A 24,594-nucleotide genomic window follows, 5' to 3' on the forward strand; every position below is an offset into this window, starting at 1 on the left:
AAAAATTAGCTACGTAACTGATATTTTCCTTAACTAAAATATCAACCAGATTAATTTGGTTTTATTTCTAGCACATAGTATTCATATACAGTCTTAAACATCTTTTGTCTCTGATGCCTAGCAAAGTGCATGGCCTGTTGTAAGTAGTAGCATCCTTATAGTAATGTTTGTGGTGAATATATGAAAAGTAACAAAATGTTAAATGTTTTGAAAACTTTTTTAATTAAAAAAGTTTTCTTTCCTATCATTATATCTTTAGTTTCTGTCAATATATTTATGCTTCATTTCTATTTTTATGGTGAAATTTAATGATACTTCTCTAACAGCACTACAAGCAGTTAGCATTTTGTGATTTTTGAATACCAGTATAGGTCATATCATATTTTAATTATTCTTGTTTTTCTCTTAAGTTTAGTCAGTTTTAGGTTTTTGAGGTGTTTTCAATGAGACCACATAGCCTACAGAAATTAGAGGTTCATAGGCGCTCATCATTCTCTTCTAGTGAAAATGAATTTGAGGGCCTTGGTTTTTTGGGAGGTGGGGAGCTGAAGGGGAAAAGGTTCAGGAGGAGGTCTTGGTCTTTTACTCCTTGCTGTGCCTTAATCCTAAGGTAAGAGTTCTCTGTGGGTCAGAATTTATTCTTCTGTAAAATGAGGTATTTGATTTATATAGTTTTTAACTTCTAGAATCCTTTCTATCTCTAGCATTCCATACTTTAAAAAATTTTTTCCAATGACAATTAAAGCCAATGAATGTCTCCCCAAAATCATCAGTTGTTTCAGAACAAGCAAATTATGATTCTTAACCTCGGATTTCTTTATTTTTTATATTGTTGGAAAGTATTGAGTTTCCGCTTTTTAGAATAAATCCTGGAAGACTTTAAAGATTGAGAATTAAATATTTGGTGATATTGTTAGGACAGAGCAGGTTCTCATATCATAAGAAATAAAATATGTCTATTGACATTTTTCCTGGTCTACATTACAGAAATTTTGTCTCACTTGTTTCAGTGATGTATGCAATAGTATTAATGTTTGTGTTTTGTTTCATGTCAAATAATTGTTTGCAATTTTGGCCTTGTCTGTCTTTTTTTGTTGTTCTTGGCCGCGCTGCTTGGCTTGTGGGATCTTAGTTCCCCAACCAGGGATTGAACCAGTGCCTTCAGCAGTGAAGGCACAGATCCTAACCACTGGACTGCCAGGGAATTCCCCTGTTTGTCTTTTTAATTAAATTTCATTAATGGTTTCAAAATGTATATAGTTGAAAATTTGCCCCCAAATGTATGTATGGTGATTTAAGAATATACTGTGGCTGAAAAGGATACTAATACATTTATGCCATTTTTAGATACCCTTACATATGTACTTTTAGATATTATGTAAAGTTACTGTATACACTATTAAATTCCACATTATTGTTGACTTTTCCTGTTTTCATTGATCAGGTTTGGATGAAAATTTTCTGTTTTTATAAAGATTTCCAATTGATTAATTGGAGGGAGGAGGCATTGGGGAGCAGGGAGGAGAAGCTAGCTTTAAATAGATGGAGCATGGCGAGGTTCCCTGGTGGCCTAGAGGTTAAGATTCCAGGCTTTCACTGCCATGGCCTGAGTTCAATCCCTGGTCAGGGAACAGATCCAGCAAGCCTTGCAGGGTGGCAGAATATCTAGATAGATAGATAGATAGATAGATGGAGCAAGATGGCAAATTCTTACATTGTTTAGGCATTTCTAATTCTCCATAGTCTTTTCAAACCGCAAAACAGTACCTTACTAATAACTTCGTATTTGTAGTATGAATTCACATGGTTCGGTACAACTACTCTTGTCTACCATTTTGCCTTGGCTCAGCCAGCTCCCATTTGTCCACTTATTTTCCCTCTGGAAGGAAAAATGCTGAGTGAGAAGCAAGGGCTGGTATTCAGTTTTTTAGAGATGTAATTTGGTTGACTAACCAAAATATAAATATTATAAACAAATATAAATATTTCAGCTAATAAATGTCAGGGAAATAATATATAGAATAATTGCTTTTACTGAGGGAAAAAACCTTAATTTAAAAATAACCTTTGGATTGTTCATAAAATAGTGGGCAATCTAAGACTAGTAAGTAAAATTATGTACCCTATACAGTTATACAAAAGAGATCAATATGACAATATGATATAGTAATGCAGTTTGGTATGTTCTGCCATCTTTTTGATGATCACCTCTTTGGAATTAAACACATATTAAAAATATGAATTATTTGTTTTCTCTACATCCTGTTCTTAGAGATCTGCTCTGTATAGACAACACCTCAAGGAGGAGAAAGGAACTGAATTTCAGATGGGGACTATCAAATATATTTCGTATATTACAAGTCGATAGGCTAGGTTTTTATGCTAATTTGGAGCAAATGTTTGTATGGAAATTTTAAATGAACAGATTTTACAAGTCTTTCAGCTAGTAATTTTTATGCCCCTAACCTGCATATGTTAAACCAGATATGATAAATAGATTTACTAACTTTCATGGCAGCTTGAAAGTATTGAAAAAGAATCTAGGCTTCTTGGGAGAGAGTGCGATGGTTGATAGTGCTATGTGCCATGGGGTAAAGGGGCATAGTGACAGTGCAGTTCTTTTAAACTATATATGAAAACTTTGTACCTAGTGGAAATAAGCATTCAGTCTTCCATGTCCACTTGTACTTTCAGAGCAGCTCACGAAATGCTGAAGTGATACATGCAGCTGCTAGGCTGCTATAAACTTTTGTTAAACTAGATTTGCTATCACATCTAGGTGTCTTCTCTTTCTGTTGTTTTTTTTTTTCTTTTCCTCATCGGGTGGAAGTCCAAAAGGCAGTAAATTGCATAGGACCAGTAGATGCATAAATAAGTGTTAAATGAATGGATGAAAAAAATAGCCATTTTACAGGCTAATATTTCACAGAGAACTGTTACACATTTAATAGATGTACCACAAAAGAAAAAAAAAAGTTTTTCCTGCTTAAATGGTCTTGGAAAATGCTGAGTTAAACACAGTTAAACAGGTTTCTTCCCTCAGTCCTTTTCAGACCCTTTAATATATTGTTATTTTCCTGGAGAAGGTTAGAATGTATAGTATTGTCCACATTTATATAATCAACTTCTACAACAAACGATACCAAAATCGTATTGCAGAATTAATGTTTCTTAAACTCTAATAACAAATTTATTGGTTATCCTCTTTCTTGTCCCAGAAAATCACTGGAGTTGTAATAAAAATGAGAAAGTATCTGTTATAGCTGAATAAAAACCTTAAAACTCAAGAGAATTGATATATAGAATAGAAATAATAAAACAATGGGAGAAAAAGGAATTTTGAGCATCATAGAAGGGAGAGAGGGCCGGTATCCTACCAGTTGTATTCATCTCTGGGTTTGTGCGTTGGTACAGATAAAGCCATACAGAATTTCAACTAAAAGAAAGTTAAACTATGGAAATGGTGGTAAGCAAAATGTTTTATTTAGTGACTTCTCCCTTGCCTTTCACTTTTAGGGAGACAAATTTTTTTTAATTAAAAAAATTAAAATTTTATTTATGAACTTAAGTCAGTACTAGTTTTTAATAGAAACCAAATTTGATAGGATAGAGCTCTTCAGTGAAATGCTTCAATTTGATAAGCTGTGCCTTATTGATGAGATAAATGTAGTGCTACTATGATAGCAAAAAGACATAATTGTTCAGGATATTCTAGAAACCTAGAGGTAAAAAATGATAGAAAGCATACGGATAAAGAGGGAAAAAAAGTTTTATCCTTATCATATAGTGCCATAAGTTATTCAGCCGAATACAGAACACAAGTGATATTTCCTCAAAGCAGATGATAAAAACAACAAGTCAGAATATAGAAGTGATGGGATTTTCATCTAAGTTTGCTGGATGTCTCATTCAAGTAAAAACACCCTCTTGAGAATTTTTGACTTACCTTGCTTTACAGTTTATCTGTGATTAGAGTAGAAGCAAGAAGAAACAGTCCTCTAGAACTAACTTTAACCAATAAGTAGGAGTTAATTGATGAAATGGAGGCAACCAGGATCTTGGGTGAGAAATGACTATGTCATCTTAGGGTTAGTTATCCAAGGAGACAAATCCTAGGAATAATGAATCTTGTATTCTAGTTTTAGAGAGACAGATTCCAAAAAATTCAAGACTTTGGAGGGAAAGACACGTTCCTATGTATCAAAAAGAATGAGAGTTCTCTAAAAAGAATTCTGAAGGAACTGTAAATAACTGTAAGGTGTTTGAAGATGGGTCATACTCTCTGAACTTAGAGCTTTAAAGGACACAGAAAAAATAAAACATAAGGCATAAAACAAAGAATAAATTCTAAAGTTTGTTACAAATATGTGAATAGCGTCAGGGAGGTTAAAGAGCAGAATGAATTACAAATTGAGAAGAACACTAAAGTTAACAGAGTTTTTAAATAATAACATTTGGAGATAGGGGTATGATGATAGGTTATTGATAAACTTAATGAACAACAGAAAATAGAGATACTCAAGTTCAGAATGTTCTCTGAGAAAGTGAGCTAGATGGTAGTAGAACTAGATAAAGTGTCAACAATTGAACTTCCTGAATAATATTGATCATAAGAGGGAAGTTTTCTTATGTTGCAGGGTTCTGCCTTGTCTTTGCTTGTTCAACCCTTTAATTCATTATTTACCTCTTGACATAGATTGCATGCTTTTGAAATTGTGCATACCTTGTGACAGGATGGAACATAGGCTTAGATTTATAATATAAAATCTAGTGAACATAAATGCCAAATCCTCTTCTCTGTATGAGAAAATCAGTGACCCAAGAAGAAGATGCTGATTTTAAAGCAGTTCGTGTATAAAAACACTTGAATTTTTAGAGGACTTAAGGTATGAACAAGAGTGTGATGTCTGCCAAAAACATTATTAGTAAATGCACAATGACAAGAATGCAGGGAGTGCTGCTTCCTCACTAGTCATCCCATATCCTAAATATTACATTCAGTCCTTTACCATAAAAAGACATTGACAGTCTAGAGTTTAACCTTGTAACTTCACATGTCCTCTAGGATGGTGTTGCAGGAAATCAAGAAAGGAGCTAAGAGGAATGATGCTACATAGTTTAAAAACAAACAAAACTGTGGTTAGGAAGAACTTTAAAAATATGTTAATATGAGTAGTTCCAATCTAAAAAACTATCAAATTGCATTGTTGAATTTCAGAGTGGGTTTAACCATTTTCTGAAGACTCTTTCTTAAAATCCATTAAAATGCTAAACTTAAATGTTTCACTTACGCACGTTCATGTGTAATTATATTCACAGGTATTGCATCTCCAAGTGACAATTTTTATTTATTACTGTAGATCATACCTCACTCCTGTTAGAGATGAAGAGTCTGAATCCCAAAGAAAAGCAAGATCTAGACAAGCAAGACAGTCTAGAAGATCAACACAGGTATATTTAATGTGTATAATATATAAAAGTTCAAAATAAATTATCTTTCACTTTTTCACATTTCTGTGAAAATATTGATGTCACTATATAATATGAATAATCTTAAAAGATAAAAGCTGCCTTAGCAATCCTACCGTAGCCTTTTTACGTGGCTATACTGTTAATGTTACATTTCGTCTAAGTAGCATATGCCTTTGTATGTCTTTAAGTATTTATTTTTCTACTCCTATTATAGTGTCTGGCTCAGGGTATTTGATCAGTGTTAAAATTAATCATATATGATGTCGCATAATTATTAAAGAATTCTATGCGTATTTGGAAGGTATGGAAATCGGTCTTTTATATTAGGTATATCAAAAAGCTGATATACAATTATGAGAAAAATGTCACTCAAGCTAGTTATCATCTTCTTACCCCATCGCCATTCTCTCTCCTGTATCTCTCGTGTCTTCCCTTTCCTACAGTTGAGGGGCTCCAAAGTCCAGATTCAACTGTTTATTTATTTTATTTATTTATTTTATTTATTTTTTCGGCTACCTCGGGTCTTAGTTGCAACACGCAGGATCTTTGTTGAGGCATATGGGGTCTTTTCGGTGAGGCACGTGGGCTCTTCGTTGCAGCGTGTGGGCTTCTCTCTAGTTGTGGTGTGTGGATTTTCTCTCTCTAGTTATGGCGCGTGAGCTCCAGGGCATGTGGGCTCTGTAGTTGTGGCGCGCAGGCTCCAGAGTGCATGGGCTCAATAGTTTGTGGCACGTGGGCTCTCTTGTTGAGGCACGTGAGCTCAGTAGTTGTGGCACGCGGGTTTAGTTGCCCCGCGGCATGTGGGATCTTATTTCCTCAACCAGGGATCAGACCCACATGCCCAGCATTGGAAGAGAGATGCTTGACCACTGGACCACCAGAGAAGTCCCCAGAGTCAAGTGTTTAATCCTTGCCATTACTTAACATATTTTTTCTGTCTTCGTGTCTTAACTTCTTGAAATCCAACCTATTCTTTTCAAGACTTAACCTTCAAAAATTACTTCTTTACTGAAATCTTCTCTGTGTGCATATACATATATAGAAACATAAATACATATAAATTTAATATATAAATAATGCATATATTGGTTTTTCATTCTTTCTCTGAACTTCTTGGGAATATTTATATTCATATGGTCAGTTCCTGTGCTATTCTTCTAATTTCTTGAATACAGAGACAATTTCTTGCACATATTTTATTTCTTTCCCAGTACCTATTATTGTGCTTGCTCATGATGATTCTTCATAGAATGAATGTGACTAGAAATTCTGTTTCAATTTGCAAACCAATTCCAAACATGCATCTTTGACTTTTAATACATTCATATTTAATATATCTACTTATAAAATATTCCTTTGAAATGAGCCTTAGTGCCTCTCATAATTAAATTTATCTTTCTTTGCGTGCAGGGGGTGACATTGACTGATCTTCAGGAAGCTGAGAAAACGATAGGAAGGAGTCGTTCTACCCGAACCAGAGAACAAGAAAATGAAGAAAAAGAAAAAGAGGAAAAAGAAAAACAGGATAAAGAGAAGCAAGAAGAAAAGAAGGAGTCAGAGACATCTAGAGAAGATGAATATAAACAAAAGTACTCCAGAACATATGATGAGGTAATAGTATACCAACAACACCTCTAGGTCAGGTGGCACGGATAGTTCTTGTGGTTCTCAAGATGCAAGAGATTTATATACTAACAAACCATATACAAAATATTCATAAGGATTTTAACTGGAAATCTAAATTATTTTGACATGATTAGAACATTACTTTTCCTTTGAAATAATTTAAGTGTCTTATAAGTTTTTATCTATGTTTAATATTTCAAATGGGTGTTAATTTTAATGTTTCACAGACTTATCAACGCTACAGACCAGTATCAACTTCAAGTTCAACCACTCCATCCTCTTCACTTTCTACCATGAGTAGTTCACTCTATGCTTCAAGTCAACTAAACAGGCCAAATAGTCTTGTAGGTATAACTTCTGCTTACTCCAGAGGATTAACAAAGGAAAATGAAAGAGGTAAGAAGACCAAATTTTGAAAACACTTTGTTTCCTTCAGATTAATTCTTTGAGTTGGTTTTCCCTAACTAATAGTTTAACAGAAGAGAAACAACATCCTAAACTAGGACTCATTCTCCCTAACCAGAAAGAACATGATGGTTGAGAATGAGAAAAGTAGAAAATAAAGACAGAAAATAATATGGTCTGGCATTGATACGTATATCTTTATTGCCTTCAAAAATCTTTATGTCCATCAACATAGAAAAGTTAGTATTGAAAAACGGGTGGGGTGATTATTTCCAGGGGCATTTTATTAATGTTTCAAGTCATTTCTTGCATATTATGTAGATATCTTTTAATTGTTTTCTGTGAAGTTGTTTTAAATAAAAATCATTTAACATATGTAATGTCCTTGCCAAAAAAACTTATTTTTATGCTTATTTCTTGAGAAATAGATTTCTTTTTCAGCTATATATTGGCATATTGATGCTATTAACATTTCCTATTATTTCATATAAGCTTCCTATGTAAACACTAATTAACTCCTCCTTTAAATAAGAGATGGCTACTAAATAAAATTATTCCTAATTGTAGGTATTTTATATTTTAAAAGCAAAATCTCAGGCTTCCATGGTGGTGCAGTGGTTAAGAATCTGCCTGCCAGTGCAGGGAACACGGGTTCGGGCTCTGGTCTGGGAAGATCCCACATGCCGGCGAGCAACAAAGCTTGTGCGCCACAACTACTGAACCTGTGCTCTAGAGCCCGTGATCCACAGCTACTGAAACCCATGCACTTAGAGCCTGTGCTCTGCAACAAGAGAAGCCACCACAATGAGAAACCCACACACTGCAATGAAGAGTAGCCCCTGCTTGCTGCAACTAGAGAAAAGCCCACGTGCAGCAACAAAGACCCAACGCAGCCAAAAATAAAATAAATTAATTAAAAAAAAATTTTTTTAAAGCAAAGTCTTCATTGTAGTCACGATAATATCAGTAATCATATAGGAATAAACTTCAGAAAATTAAATTTTTTTCAACTTCCAGCTGGCTTTTCTTTTGTTGGTCATTGAGATATTTCAGTTCTTTAAACCACTAAGTGTGAGGCCCATCTAATGTTTGTAAAAATTTTGAGCCAACATTTAAAATTAGGGGTATCTGCATAAAAGTTCAGATTTCTGTCTTCTATTGAAAAGTTGGAAGATATGGCCACGCTAGCTCTGAATTCTCACAGGTCAACAATTGATTAGAGCCAAGTAGTAGCAGCCCCACCCCCACCCCTTTGGAGTAGTGCCCTCCTGGCCCATTTTACCTCTATGTAACCTGCCTGGATGGCCACTCTCTGTGTTGGAGTTTGCGACCTTTGCTGTAAACTAATTCTGAAAGCAACTTTAAAACCCCTCTTAATACTATAATTCTGGGGTTTCTTTTGCTTCTTTTTCTGCACAGCAAGGAGACAATGACACAAGGAGCCTTTTAAAAATCATTTTTAACGTTACTTTGTTCCATATATGTCTTTTTTTTTTTTTTTTTTTACAATCTACTTTTTTTTTTGGCTGCGTTGGGTCTTCATTGCTGCCCAAGGGCTCTCTCCAGTTGCAGCAGTGAGCAGGGGCCACTCCTTGTTGTGGTGTGTGGGCCTCTCATTTCGGCGGCTTCTCCCGTTGTGGAGCACGGGCCCTAGATGCACAGGCTTCAGTAGTTGTGGCTCGTGGGCTCCAGAGCGCAGGCTCAGTAGTTGTGGTACACAGGCTTAGCTGCTCCACGGCATGTGGGATCCTCCTGGACCAGGCATCGAACCTGTGTCCCCAGCATTGGCAGGCAGACCCCCAACCACTGCGCCACTAGGGAAGCCCTGTCTACTTTTTACAGCATATTCAGAGGCCCTAATATTCTTCTAGTATGTAAGTCTGAAGCTATTTTAACTATCCGAGGAAGGGAACAAATTTGAAGACTAACGTTTGTTTACATTGATTTGTTTTTAATAAAAGATAATTCTTTCCCCAGCAACAAAAAAAAAGGTTTGCTCTTAGATACTAATAGAAAATTCAGTGACTACTGTATTCGTTCTACTGCTGAAGGAGGACTGGGAATGGTAGAAGCAGAAACTGATAAATTTGTATGATGCCCACTAGCTGTTCCATCATTATGCACTGTTTGGGTATAATAACTATGTTGAAGTGTTAATGTTAGGTATAATAACTATCTTTCTGTCAGACGTTAATAACTGGGACCCCATTCTCTTCGTAGGATTCAATTATTTTCTGTTCAGCAAATAGTAAGTGTGTCTTTTTAGCAAAATTTTTGTTTTAGGCACTAGAAAAATGAAGTAATTAAAACTAGTTCTTATCTTGATTCTCAAAAACGTGAGAGATACAGATACATGTTTAAGCCAAGTGTTATAGGAGCACTGGGAGGGGCAAAAATTATTTCTGATTGGAGAATTTTAGAAGGCTTCACAAAGGAGGTTGACTTAGAATTATTTTCACATGTACACTGCAAAATACTATCAAGATACATGGCTGCCATATGAATAATTTTAATCCTTAACAGAGGGAGAAAAGAGAGAAGAAGAAAAAGAGGGAGAAGATAAATCACAACCTAAATCAATCAGAGAACGACGGCGACCAAGAGAGAAAAGAAGATCTACAGGAGTTTCATTCTGGACACAAGATGTGAGAAGCTATTAAAATATAACTACTTGATAGTATGCTTAATCTTTCCAAGAATGTACACTAATGATTTCTTATATGCCTCAGATTATATATTCTTTAGATCATCACTATGTGTTAGAGCTGACTTATTTAAATCAGAAGAGTTCTTCTTTATAAGAATAAACAACTACTTAGATTTCTGGTATTAAAAGCAAGAATACTGTCCCAATATTGGAATAAAAATAATAATGGCTGCAGCTCAGTGTACAGATGTTGATTATTGTATAATGGCTAAACTGCTCATTGATCTTAGCGGTTCTTTTTTTTTTTTTTTTTTTTCTTTCCCCGCGGTACACGGGCCTCTCACTGCTGTGGCCTCTCCCGGGCCCAGCCGCTCCGCGGCACGTGGGATCCTCCCGGACCGGGGCACGAACCTGCGCCCCCCGCATCGGCAGGCGGACCCTCAACCACTGCGCCACCTGGGAAGCCCCTATCTTAGCGGTTCTTGAAAGAAAGATGCTTTACATTTAATCCTATTTTCATGAATATGATTATGATATACATAACTATTTCCATCTCAAGTGATGCTGGATAGATGCAGTGCTTTACTTATCAAATTATAACAGTCCTATAAATTAAAAATTTTTTTTTCTTGATCCCTGATTGTATGCCTGACATTGATATTCATATGCAAGAGAAAGAAGAGCTATGGGGTAACCTGGTTAAAGTGAAATTTATACTGTTTCAATACAACATATACCTACAGGAAGGCAAAAATAATTTGGTTTTGGGAGGATTGTTTTTTTAGCCAGTTGATTTTTTTTTTCATTAAAAAAATTTTTTAATACAGAAAAGTTCAAACATAAAAAAGTATATGGCCCCACCCCAGGTTTTATTGTTTAAGCTAAATCCCCACCACTTTCCCAACTCTCATATTATTTTGAAGAAAATCTTAGTAATATCATTTTATATGTAAAAACTTCAGTCTGTGTTTTTAAGAAATAAGGACACCTTTTTAAAAAATATTAAAATTTTATTTTTAAAAAATAATAAAAGTAACCACAATAATCACAATACCATGATCACGTTTATTTTTAAATAAATTGACAATAAATCCTTAATATTGAATATCCAGTCAGTTTTAATGTCCTGTTGACTCATATTGCCATAAATGGTTTGTTGTAATTTTATTTTATTTTTTAAATAGTTATTTTATTTTATTTTGATTTTTTTGGGTTTTTTTTTAATCTACAATTCCTGAATCTTTCTGGGCATATGGCTAGAATTTATTTGCTTTGTTGCGAGACCCTCCTCAGTAGGCATTTAGTATTAGATTTCTCAGTTTTTCCATAGACTGTTTTATTTTTGGCTGCGTTGGGTTGCTGTGCGTGGGCTTTCTCTAACTGTGGTGAGCGGGGGCTACTCTTTGTTGCGGTGCTCGGCCTTCTCATTGCAGTGGCTTCTCTTGTTATGGAGCACAGGCTCTAGGCACACGGGCTTCAGTAGTTGCAGGGTGTGGACTCAGTAGTTGTGGCTCACGGGCTCTAGAGTGCAGGGTCAGTAGTTGTGGTGCACGGGCTTAGTTGCTCCATGGCATGTGGGATCTTCCCAGACCAGGGCTCGAACCTGTGTCCCCTGCATTGGCAGGCAGATTCTCACTGCGCCACCAGGGAAGTCCTAAATATTTATTTATTTATTTATTTACTTTGGCATTGCCAGGTCTATTAGTTGCGGCGTGTGGACTCTCAGTTGCAGCATGCGTGTGGGATCTAGTTCCCCGACCAGGGATCAAACCCGGGCCCCCTGCATTGGGAGCAGAGTCTTACCCACTGGACCACCAGGGAGGTCCCTGTTCTAATTTTATACTTTGCTGATTTGAGTAGGAACCAAATAAGGACCATACATTATGATTAGTTATTTCTTTAAAGTCTCTTGTAATCAGTTATGTCCTCCATCTCTTTTCTTCTTACAGTTATTTTTGAATGAACTGGGTTATATCCCTGAACTGTAGTTTAACACAGTCATGGAGCTTTTTATGTTTCCTATAAATTGGTAGTTTGAGGTAGAGAAATGATCAGATTTTGGTTCAGTATTCTCTTGGCAGGGTGTTTTGTCCTCTGTCAGGAAGTACATGATGTCTGGTTGATTCTCACTGATTGCCCAGTAACATTTTAATAAGAGTAACATAAAACCTCACAGTCTTAGCACCTTAACATAGTAACTCTTCCTACTTAAAAATTATCTTTTTAATACCTTATATGTATTGGGGGTTTGACAGGCAAAGGTTTATTATACAGTATTTATGTTTCCCCAATTTTATGTACACCAGCTCTCCCTTCAGAAATCCTCTTTCTGGAGTCATACACTTAACCAGCATTATAAGAATTCTTCCTGAGATCCATATGGGCAATACTCATCTCTTTAGTTTGAGCTTGCATTGAATTGTGTTGTAATCAACCATCAGCACAAGTCTCCTTCCCTTTTCATGGCCTCATGATTGGACCTATATCAGAAAATATACAAAAAGAACCAAGGGCTCTGTCAAAGATAAGGTAGTGTTTTTACTCTGTTATATTATTAGGTTTCCTTTTTTTTTTTTTCTTAGTTACTACTTTTCAGGACGTCTGAGCCTCCCCACTTTTTTTTTTTTTCATTTTAAATAAATTTATTTATTTATTTATTTATTTATGGCTGCATTGGGTCTTTGTTGCTGTGCTCGGGCTTTCTCTAGTTGCGGCAAGTGGGGGCTACTCTTCGTTGCGGTGCACGGGCTTCTCATTGCGGTGGCTTCTCTTGTTGTAGAGCACAGGCTCTAGGCATGCGGGCTCAGTAGTTGTGGCTCACAGGCTCTATAGAGCACAGGCTCAGTAGTTGTGGCACATGGGCTTAGTTGCTTCGCGGCATGTGGGATCTTCCTGGACCAGGGATCAAACCCGTGTCCCCTGCATTGGCAGGTGGATTCTTAACCACTGTGCCACCAGGGAAGTCCCCTCCCCACTTTTTAAATTTCCAGTTCCTGTGTTCTTCCATGAAACAGTAACGCATAAAGATAATTAGTTCATGTTGCGGAATTAATACATTTATATTAATAAGTAATACTGGCAGTAGCAGCATTGATTTCTCCTGTTCACTCAGTAACTTCACATATCATTTTTGCTAGGTACCACATGATAGTTTGTACAAAGATCCTCTATAATCCTTAGGGCAATTCTATAAGGTTTTTATCCCCACTTGTGGAGGAGATGACTGTGGCTCAAAAATTTTTTTAATAAATTTACACTAAGTCACACAGCTGAAAATAGCTGTACCAGTGTAAAATAGGATGATTTAGTTTTAAAGCCTGTGGTATTTTTATAGTGAGCCTGAGCCAGATATGTTTGATTGCAAATTTCCCTTTTCTTTCAATTCTTTATGGTTTGTTGAGATGTTCAGGCCTTCTAGTGGAATATTCCTATTGTCTGGAAGTCTAGGTTTTTAGCCTACTGAGACCTTAGTTTTCTATTTGGTGTGCTGTAAATTCCCCAAAAATTTCTAGATAGCTGAACTACCTAAATATAATAGGACCGTTGTATAAATCTTGCCAAGCTTATAGAATAGAGCTTTTCTTACTTAATGAGTTTCCTATTTTTGCTGCCTCATTATAGTTGAGCAGCTACATAGTATCTATATTGACTATTAAAGTACATGCAGTAACATTACAATATAAAATTGAGTATCATCTTTTTCATGCTAAGCCTCCAGCTTCCTCATCCCCAGTATGTGTTTCCTAAATCAGAATGTTAGGTACATGGTCTTTCTTCACCGTATACGCTAACCTACTTATATTGTACCATGCAGACAAGATAGGCTTCCTCTAAATAAGGCAAAAAAAGTCACACTTAAAAAACAGTTTTCCTTTTGATCCATTTCCTGTTAGGTTTTTCTCAAGGGTCATTTTAAATTACAAAAATCCTAATGTATTTAAATATTAATCGTTTGAAATTTATCTTTACTTTTTTAAAATCTATTTTAGAGTGATGAAAATGAACAAGAACAACAATCAGATACAGAAGAGGGATCCAATAAGAAAGAAACTCAGGTAAATAACATTATTTTTTGTATTTAGAAGTATTCGTATTTTTTAAGGGTTACTTTTTACTTGTGTTTATATTTATTCATGTCAGACAGTTACTGCACACTGTACCTGCCTGCTGGGGATAGACCATCAGTGGTTTTCTGGAATCAGGCGTGGAGGGACTGGAAAGGGGCACAAAGAGTATTTTAGAGACATTGGGAATGTTCTAGATCTTGATTGTAGAGGTATTTTTTTGGATATACACAACTGTCAAAACTCATCAAACTGTGTACTCTAAGTGGATGTAGTTTACTGTATGTAAATTAACCTTCAAAGTTGAAAAGAAAAAACAAAGAAGAGAATACAGGCTTCCACTGCTATCCAAAAGTAGAGTGTTCCATAATCTTCAGTAAGCCACATAAAGTGAAGAGGGAATTACCTTAGGACACATCTTGCTACCGGTTGCAAGAGATAAATTGAGATAAATTGTGGTGCTCAAAGACACAGTCCAAAGCTTTGACAGCTTAAACTGAGTGTAGTTCCCAGGGAAGGAGCTTGGCGGTGCCTCTTTTGCTGCTGAGGGTGCGCCGCCTCTATAATGGCTCGCTGTAAAACATGCTGAGTACTGTGCACTTTTTGCCTTTTTTCGTAAAAGCAGAGTGGCGTAAACGAACTTTTGAAAAGCAGGGGCTACCTGTAATAACCTTTGACCAAAGAAAAGTATCTAAAGAAGATCCAGAAGTAGTGCATACCTTACCAGATCCAGATTTTAGTTTTGTAAATGGCAAAGCTGTATTCTGGAGAAGATAATAGGTCATTTTAACTTGCTTTACATTTGTTTAGAAATGTAGTGTCTCTAAAAGATTTTACATTCCTTATCACAGCTGATCTTCCCCAATAATCTTCAGGAAAAGTCCCCCCACCTTGCCCCCTCAGTATTGATGAAGAAACTAAGGCAAGTTTGAATGACAAGTTTGCATAGCTAGCAGATGATGAAAGTTTCTTCCCACTAGTTTTTTTGCCCCTCTGTTCCCTATTGTTTGGCTGTGCACAAAGCTGACATACTTAGAAGAGCTGTATTCACATAAGGGTAGATCTGTACAACATAAGTTAGTCTTAATGTTTTAAACTCAGCACTGTCTAGCCTGAAATGGTATTCTGATCATATTTTCTTCATTTTGACTTGGCGTTCCTACATAAAGCTGTTAAAATTACTTTCAGTTGCAGGGATCTGCAACAATGTGAAGTGCCCAGAAGTTGGTTCTCTGTGCTAGGTGGCTCTGGACATTACTCTTAGGGCCTATTTTGACCCAAAAGTTACTTTTATTTTACCTTTAGATAGCCAGACAGATTGAGGAATTAATTACTAACAAGGGTAAATTATTTGCAGGGCAAAAGTTTTGTCATTTTTAAACCCTTTGCCTATCAGTTGTCAGCACTCACCCATTTCACCTATGTCTCTTCTTTATTATATTCTGTAAACTTGTCCATCATCTTCCTTGCCCACTATGAACTCCCATCTTTCAAGGAAAAACAATGGACAGGTAAACAAAAGCAAAGGAATTAGTAAACCATCTCCAGCTGACCCTTCTCACTGCCATATCACCCAGATCCCCCATCCCAGCAGGCTGGGATAGGAGGGGAAAGATTTTCTGGCTTACAAAGTTGTGATTTTGAAGCATATTGATATATGTTATATTTAAGTTTTACTGTTAAAATTATACATGAGATACATTAAGGTTGAGTAGAATATTGTTTCTATGAAGAAAATTTTTCTTAGTTCCAAACAATTTAAATAGTTTTTGTTCATTTTAAATAGAGGATTGTTTTGATCTTACTTTGTGCTAGCATTTTTTTCAGTTACAAGTAACGCAAAACCCAGCGTAAACTGGATTAAACAAAGAGAATTTATTATAATTCAGTTATATTACACAACCCTCTATGTCAGACAAGGCCTACTACTGATATATTGCAGCTGTTTTGCTGCTAATGTGGGCTACATACTATCTTATCTAAACTTAATGACTGCTGTACCATGAGGAAAAGGAAGAGTGGAGGTTAAGACACTAACCCATAGTGTCTTTACAATAGACTAGAAAAGTGCTTCCACTAAGTAAGTGTTGCTCTCTTATGAAAATTTGTAGCATCAGCCCTTTTTTTTTCTGTGAAAAAGTATGAGCAACACAATTCTTCGGTGCATTTTATCATTATCTCAGAAGTGTGTCTGATAACAAAACTTGTATCCAGTTTATAGAATCCCAGTTCACCAAATTGAAAAATGGCTTTGTAGCATATACTTTTTTGCTTCAAAGTAAATTGTAAATTGCCAGAAAGTTGTTAAATATTTTGAATTACCTTTAGGATATAAATTAAAATTAAGATGAAATTTGAATTACTTTATCATAATATGGTTCATTATTTCCAAAAATGGGGCTTCTGTTGCTTGGGTCATTATAATTTGGTTTCATTAAACTATTGGATGATAAAACTTTTACCATGAAAAGAACATTAGTAATAAATCAAAAATTTAAGTGAGACAGACACCAAGGCAAGAAACTAGAAAGAAAAGATTAGCAGATTTGATTATTTAAACATGTAAATCTAGAAAATGGCAAAAAAGACTCCCGTATTAAAATTGAGACACATTTGCTCAGTTAAAAGTAAATAAGCTGGGGCTTCCCTGATGGCGCAGTGGTTGAGAGTCCGCCTGCCAATGCAGGGGATACAGGTTCGATCCCTGGTCCAGGAAGATCCCACAGGCCGTGGAGCAACTAAGCCCATGCACCACAACTACTGAGCCTGTGCCCTAGAGCCCGCGAGCCACAACTGCTGAAGCCCGTGCGCCTAGAGCCCGTGCTCCACAACAAGAGAAGCCACCACAGTGAGAAGCCCGCACACCGCAACGAAGAGTAGCCCCCACTTGCCGCAACTAGAGAAAGCCTGTGCACAGCAATGAAAACCCAGTGCAGCCATAAATAAATAAATAAATAAATTTTTAAAAAGTAAATAAGCTTAGCCCTCTTTTGTAACATTTAGAAGATTAATATTTGTACTATTTAAAAGACAGTAAAATAGAGGCAGAATCCATGAAATTTATAAATGTTACAAAAGAAGAAATATAAATGGCCAACAAGCTTAAACTACATTTACTCTGATTAATAACCAAAGATATAACAATTAATACAAAAGTGAAATTGGCAAAGGTTAATAATGCTTAGGTTTGGCATGATTAGTATTGAAATAGGCATTTTCATATAAGATTTTGGGATTATAATTAATATGTTTTCTTGGGAAATCAGTTTAGCAGTACAAATCTGAAGGCTTGAGAGAAAGTTCATGCCTTTTAGCTTAGCAATTCCACTTTGAGAAATTTATTCCCAATGAAATGACTTAAGTTTGGAAAGACAAGTCTAAAGTGTTAACAGCAGCATGGCTCTTGAAGCAAAATATTGAAAACATCCTAATTGTCTATTAGTTGGGAATATATCAAAATGTATTTGCATGGATAGATATTTTATGTGTTCACAAAGATGTATACAGAAAAGATTAACAGTGGTTATCTAGGGTGTTTGAGAGATGGGGAATTATAGAGGAACTTTTTATACTGTGGTATTTTATATGAGTTTATGGTACTGTAATTAGAAAAACTTAAAGGGCTTTTTTACTTTGGAAAAATTATTTTGAAACACAGGGAACCACAAGGACATTATGCTAAGTGAAATAAGCAGTTCACAAGAAACACATACTGTATGATTCTACTTAAATGAGGTACCTAGAGTATTCAAACTCATGGGTAACAGAAAGTAGAATTGTGGTTGCCAGGAGCTAGGGGTAGGAGAATATGAGGTTTTGTTTAATAAGTATAAAATCACAGTTTTGCAAGATGAAAAAAATTCTAGAGAGCTGTTGCACAACAGTGTGAATATCGTCAGTGCTACTGAACTATACTCTTAAAAGTGGCTTACATGGTATATTTTGTTTTATGTGCTTTCTACTACAATTTTTAAAATATAAAACATAACCAATACTAGCACCATGCTTTTTAAAGGCAAAGAAATAGAATTTGAGTGATTTCTCTGACTACTTGGAGTTTTTATTTATTCTTAAATTTTAAATCAGTGAACCAGAGTGCAGACTGTGAGGTGAGATGTGATGTTTTCATTTGATATGTATACATTTTATTTCATCTGTGGCTAGTTTCCTGAATTTGGATAAATAATATCTTTTGTTTGTTTCTGCTCTTTTTTTAAATTGAGATATAATTGACATATAACATTATATTAGTTGCACATGTATAAAGTTGTTAATATTTGTATATTGTGAAATGATTAGCACAATAAGTCTAGTTAACATCATCACCACACATAAGTACAAATTTTTTTTCTTCTGGTAAGAACTTTCAAAATCTACTCTTTTAGCAGCTTATGAGTTTGAATATCATGAAAATTGAAATTTAACTTCAAAATTGTTCATTATTATAAAACTAAAAAATAAATCAATGAAGTAAAGCATTACATCAAAAAAATAGGAAGCAGGTAAGAAATTGGTTTTGCAAAGAAAACTTAAATAGACTTAGGAAGACATTTTTAGTCTGAATGAGACTTCAGACAGTCCCAAAGGAACCCAGTAATTTCACAGTGCATTCAAGGGTAAGTATAAATATCTAAATTCAGAAATTTAACAAACCATTTCTGAATAGTTACTTTATAGAAAATTATAGGTTAAGTGAGTGTTTCAATAGAAAGAGAAAGAGCTAAAGATGACCACCCCCAAAAAATTCTTTGACTTCAATAAGACTATTTTATCCTATTAATCATTTCACCATTTAGATAAGAAGAGTTTTGGAACTTCAGTATAGCATACCACTTGCTTAAGAAAATTAATTATAGTTTCCTGTCCCCTAATTGCTAAACTTTGAAGGAACGTATAGCTGGATTTCCAGAAAATAAGTTTTAAGCAAAATATGTATATACTGTCATACATAAAATGCTTTAGGCGTTCATTTGTTTGTCTCTGATGGCCTCAAAAACAGAAAAATGGGAAAGATAATTGCTTTGAGATGTCCCCTAATAAACTTGCATTTCTTAATATAAATGTTACTTTTTCCTGCTAAGTGGGTTGTAAGTAATGGATATGTCTTAGTCTCTCTTTTTTTCCCTTCTAATTAAAAAAATAATGTATGGTGCCATTTTGTAGAAATTCACAAAATATGACTATAAATTGGCAAATGTAATCGTATAGTATTAGACAAGTAGAAATATACAGTGACTGGTCTAGAATTTCTTTGTAAGAACAACCACATTAAAGTGTATATAATAAATAGGTGTTAGTTTAATAGTGTGAAAACAGTATTGGTGTTAAATTTTCTTGATTAATCAATAAGTTACTTTAATGAAAGCATAAAAATTTAGTTATGCTTATGTTTTTCTCTCTTTATAGACGGATTCCATTTCTAGGTATGTTTTACTTTTTTTTTTTTCTTTTACTGACCTTTTTCTCATTTTTATCCTTTCTAAAAATATGTTGCTAGAAATTTATAAATTTTTTAAGTTGGTAGAATTATTTTAATAATAAAAAATCTATAGATATTTAGATGACCTGATAAGTGTTAATAGCTTTCTTCATCAATGGCTTTACTTCTAGTTAGATAGTTACAGTAAGTCACTAAGAAAGATTTTTTCTCAGATCTTTGCAACAGTGATAACTTTTCTTAGTTTTCCTAACCATCCTAAGTTTTACTTCAACACTGACCATCTCATTATTCACATCAGAGACTGATGAAACCCACCAGAAATTTATTTCACTAGGTTTTCAGAATCTTCTCTCTTATCCCTGCTTCAGATAAAAGAAAACCAATGAAGATACTTTTTAAAAGTGTCTTCTAGCTCAAATTGTTCATCTTTTCAGAGAACCTCCACAATATCCTTGAATCTAATTTTTGTTCCTCTTGCCCATAATTGTTAACCAAAGCTTTATAAAACTAAGAACAAATTTTTATATACTGATGATTCTGTTGAATTGAAGTGTAGAGGCAGTAGCATTTATCAGAAAAAGTAACGCAAATTCAGAACTAGATAATAAGAGGATCCTCATTTTCAAATGAGATATGTTCTTCTTGTTTAGGACAAACTGTTCTGTTGTCCCTCAGTATCCCTGAGGGATTGGTTCCAGGATCCGCCCTCCCCCGCCCTGGCTTCCGCAGCGGATACCAAAATTCACAGATGCTCAAGTCCCTTATATAAAATGGCATAGTACTATCTGTCACTTCAGATAGACTCTAGTTAGTTCATCATCTAAAATGTTACTAATTTTAAAATACAGTTGTATGCCACTTAAAAAAAGGAAAAGTGCTACCAGTTAAACTATAATACCCATCACTTGTAAGCCTTGTTCTGATTTTAGAGATGTTAAAATGTGGGGGAAAAAATATACAGTTTAAAATTGTTGAAATAATTTATCATGATGTAAAACCAGTTTTGACTTTCAAATACAGAGAGTTTGAACTCCCCTTCTCAAGGGAAATTAGTGTTAAAAATAACTTCCCATTTATTTATTATATATCATGAAAGTTAATTAGATAACCGATGAAGGAGAATATTACCTACCATTTTGGAATATCTAGTTAAATATACTAGGATGCATGTTAATGTAAGTTGTGAAAGCCTATAATAAAGATTTTGACTCAAACTCATCTTTTGAAGATATGAAATCAGTTCTACATCAGCTAGTGATCGGTATGATTCCTTGCTGGGTCGCTCTGGATCATACAGTTATTCAGAAGAAAGAAAACCTTACAGTAGCAGGCTAGAAAAGGATGATTCAACTGACTTTAAAAAGGTACTGGGTTATTTATTTATATTTAATTAAAAATAATCTTTTTGTTGAGATTTTTATGTTTGGATATTACTCCTGGAAACTCATAATTAAATCAGTTTATTGAAATAACTTACTTAAATTTTCAGTTTTGGGCAATTAATGGTAAGTAGAATATAAAAAGCTATTTGTTTAGAGGAAAACATAGGCAGAACACTCTATGACATAAATCACAGCAAGATGCTTTTTGACCCACCTCCTAGAGAAATGGAAATAAAAACAAAAATAAACAAATGGGACCTAATGAAACTTAAAAGCTTTTGTACAGCAAAGGAAACCATAAACAAGACCAAAAGACAACCCTCAGAATGGGAGAAAATATTTGCAAATGAAGCAACTGACAAAGGATTAATCTCCAAAATTTACAAGCAGCTCATGCAGCTCAATAACAAAAAAACAAACAACCCAATCCAAAAATGGGCAGAAGACCTAAATAGACATTTCTCCAAAGAAGATATACAGATTGCCAACAAGCACATGAAAGGATGCTCAACATCATTAATCATTAGAGAAATGCAAATCAAAACTACCGTGAGATATCATCTCACACAGGTCAGAATGGCCATCATCAAAAACTCTAGAAAGAATAAATGCTGGAGAGGGTGTGGAGAAAAGAGAACCCTCTTGCACTGCTGGTGGGAATGTAAATTGATATAGCCACTATGGAGAACAGTATGGAAGTTCCTTAAAAAACTACAAATAGAGCTACCATATGACCCAGCACTCCCACTACTGGGCATATATCCTGAGAAAACCATAATTCAAAAAGAGTCATGTACCATAATGTTCATTGCAGCTCTATTTACAATAGCCAGGAGATGGAAGCAACCTAAGTGTCCATCAACAGATGAATGGATAAAGAAGATGTGGCACATATATACAATGGAATATTACTCAGCCATAAAAAGAAATGAAATTGAGCTATTTGTAATGAGGTGGATAGACCTAGAGTCTGTCATACAGAGTGAAGTAAGTCAGAAAGAGAAAGACAAATACTGTATGCTAACACATATATATGGAATTTAAGAAAAAAAAATGTCATGAAGAACATAGGGGTAAGACAGGAATAAAGACACAGACCTACTAGAGAATGGACTTGAGGATATGGGGAGGGGGAAGGGTAAGCTGTGACAAAGTGAAAGAGCGGCATGGACATATATACACTACCAAACGTAAGGTAGATAGCTAGTGGGAAGCAGCCGCATAGCACAGGGAGATCAGCTCGGTGCTTTGTGACCGCCTGGAGGGGTGGGATAGGGAGGGTGGGAGGGAGATGCAAAAGGGAGGGGATATGGAAACATATGTATATGTATAACTGATTAAATTTGTTATAAAGCAAAAAATTTAAAAATAAATAAATAAATAAATAAAAAACTTTAATCAAAAAAAAAAAAAGAGAGGTCAGGAGAACAATTCTAATAATAGAAATGTCTAGGTAAGAGATGACTGTAGACACCTATGGTTGTAGTAGTAGAGATGAGGAAAAAAGTAGTAGATTCAAGGGCTATGAAAGTGTTCAAGAAATATTTCACTTTCCTTTTACCTTTAGTAAAAATAATACAAGTATAATGATAAATGCAACTGATACTCCCATCTCAGTAACAGGAATTAAAGAGTGAATGATAGGCAGAAAAGCTCACAGACCCCAAATAAAAATCATAATGCTCCTGAACTCCAGCTGAGGTCACTGTGCAGCTGTGTGGTCCCTCTTTATCAGATAACTGAATTTTTAAAATCAAACTGAAAAGTCAGGATTTTCAGTGAAGTAATAAATTTTAAATACCAGAACTAGTTTTTAAAGAGTTTATGTGGGACAAATACACCTGAATAACCAAAAATTTCTGCCTTGAGACCACAAAGCATTAAAATATTTTTTAATACTTTCTTTAATAGTTCATATGTTACATTAATCTTTCTGTTTTAATAATATAATCAATGGGAAATCTTCTTAAAATAGTAAAAAAGCAGAAAAGTAATTTGTTCTTCTCCCCTAATTTATATAGCTTTATGAACAAATTCTAGCTGAAAATGAAAAGCTGAAAGCACAGCTACATGATACAAATATGGAACTGACAGATCTTAAATTACAATTGGAAAAGGCCACCCAGGTTTGTACCTTTTTCTCTTTGTTACTCTAAAGGTAATGGTTGTGATTTATTCTATCTAAAAATTGCATTGAAATGTTCTCTTGTGTTCTAGATATAAGTTTGGTTATTGATAATAGCTTCTTTATTAGTAGGACAGAATCAAGATAATACAGCTTACCAATAATTTATTTTCTTCTAAAGTAAATTTAAAATATGGACATATATAGCCTTACTGTAGAAAGTCAAAGTATTTTTAAGCCTTTTAATACCTATGTTGTGGTACGTGAAGGATTTTAAATGCTTATTTCCAGCTTATTTCCAGCATACCAAATGTAGCAAGGCAAAGCATCTATACAGAATCTTCTTAAAGCCATAAAATTTTGTATAATAATCTTTATTCATTATGAATGTTTCCTGTTTAATCCAAAAAAACCTGATTTGACATAATAATTCTGGAAGAAGATAATTTTAGTCATAACTCCTTTTACCTTCCTTCTGTGCAACAACCTAGCAGAGATCATTTTAGACAAGAAAACTAGGATAGCCAAGCAGAACTCACAGCCTTGTACATATGATCTAGGATGTGTATGATCTAAGAATTGTCTCCCAAGCTCTTTTTTCATAAAACACTAGCTCTGGGAGATAGTTCTGGCACATTCCCTCTTCCTTCTCTTGCCCCTCTTCAAAACAAAAAAAAAAAAAAGAAGAGGAAAGAGCTTTGTGATCCAAGAAACTGAGAAATACTATATATTCTATATCTTGGAGATTTTACAGGGTTTATTTATATGTTAAAGGCTCTAACGAGTCCTGTAATTTTTAAGGAAACAAACTTGTTTAATTTTAACATAAGACTTTCTAGCATAAACACATTTCTGCACTAAACTTTTAGAATCCAGTTTGAAAACACTGATCTAAAATGGCATCCTCAGTTCTATAAATGAGACTGCATACTTTCTGTGACCATTCTTTTATACTCATCTTTCTCATAATTTTTAAAATTACTTCTCTGTGTTGAACTTACACTTATTACCAGGTCCTTTTTTGTTGTTAACCACTATTACGTTGTGAAGCAATTGTTTATGTACAGTGGAGACTGTGCTAAATTTGCAGGCATCACGCTAACCTTGTGAGGTTATGAAGACTCAGATTCCATCAGGTAATGAGGGTTTACTATGAAGATACACAGTGAAGTACAGCAGAACAAGAACACGTTTCATAGTGAGGTGTCATAAAAACTTGGGCTGTCACACAAGTTTAAACTTGCCGTCTTACACTTAGGCTTCATGGTAAACTGGAACGTCATCATTCTTCAGGTTGCATTAGTAGCTTAGTGAGCCACTGCAAAATATCGTAACTAGTTCCCTGAAAATAGTTTCAGCTCTAGAGATTTGGTCATAATATTTTCTAAATAAAAATGTCCACTGCTCCCTACTGTAGTATTCTGTCGTATGGT

At 34.8% G+C, this 24,594-nt stretch overlaps 1 protein-coding gene across 4 annotated transcripts in view; it reads left to right on the forward strand.

Annotated features, from left to right (window-relative positions):
* Positions 1-24,594, forward strand: part of PPP1R12A (protein phosphatase 1 regulatory subunit 12A) — a 150,958-nt gene that overhangs the window by 114,318 nt on the left and 12,046 nt on the right. For all 4 annotated transcript variants that reach the window (XM_081249768.1, XM_081249765.1, XM_081249766.1 and 1 more), the window contains 8 exons: positions 5,361-5,451; positions 6,883-7,083; positions 7,326-7,494; positions 10,027-10,148; positions 14,140-14,205; positions 19,621-19,637; positions 20,883-21,018; positions 23,058-23,162. In XM_081249768.1, the coding sequence (XP_081105894.1) occupies positions 5,361-5,451; positions 6,883-7,083; positions 7,326-7,494; positions 10,027-10,148; positions 14,140-14,205; positions 19,621-19,637; positions 20,883-21,018; positions 23,058-23,162 (907 nt within the window). The remainder of the gene's footprint in view (positions 1-5,360; positions 5,452-6,882; positions 7,084-7,325; positions 7,495-10,026; positions 10,149-14,139; positions 14,206-19,620; positions 19,638-20,882; positions 21,019-23,057; positions 23,163-24,594) is intronic.

Source organism: Mesoplodon bidens (genome assembly GCF_964165515.1).
Source record: "Mesoplodon bidens genome assembly, chromosome: 11".
NCBI lineage: Eukaryota > Metazoa > Chordata > Mammalia > Artiodactyla > Ziphiidae > Mesoplodon > Mesoplodon bidens.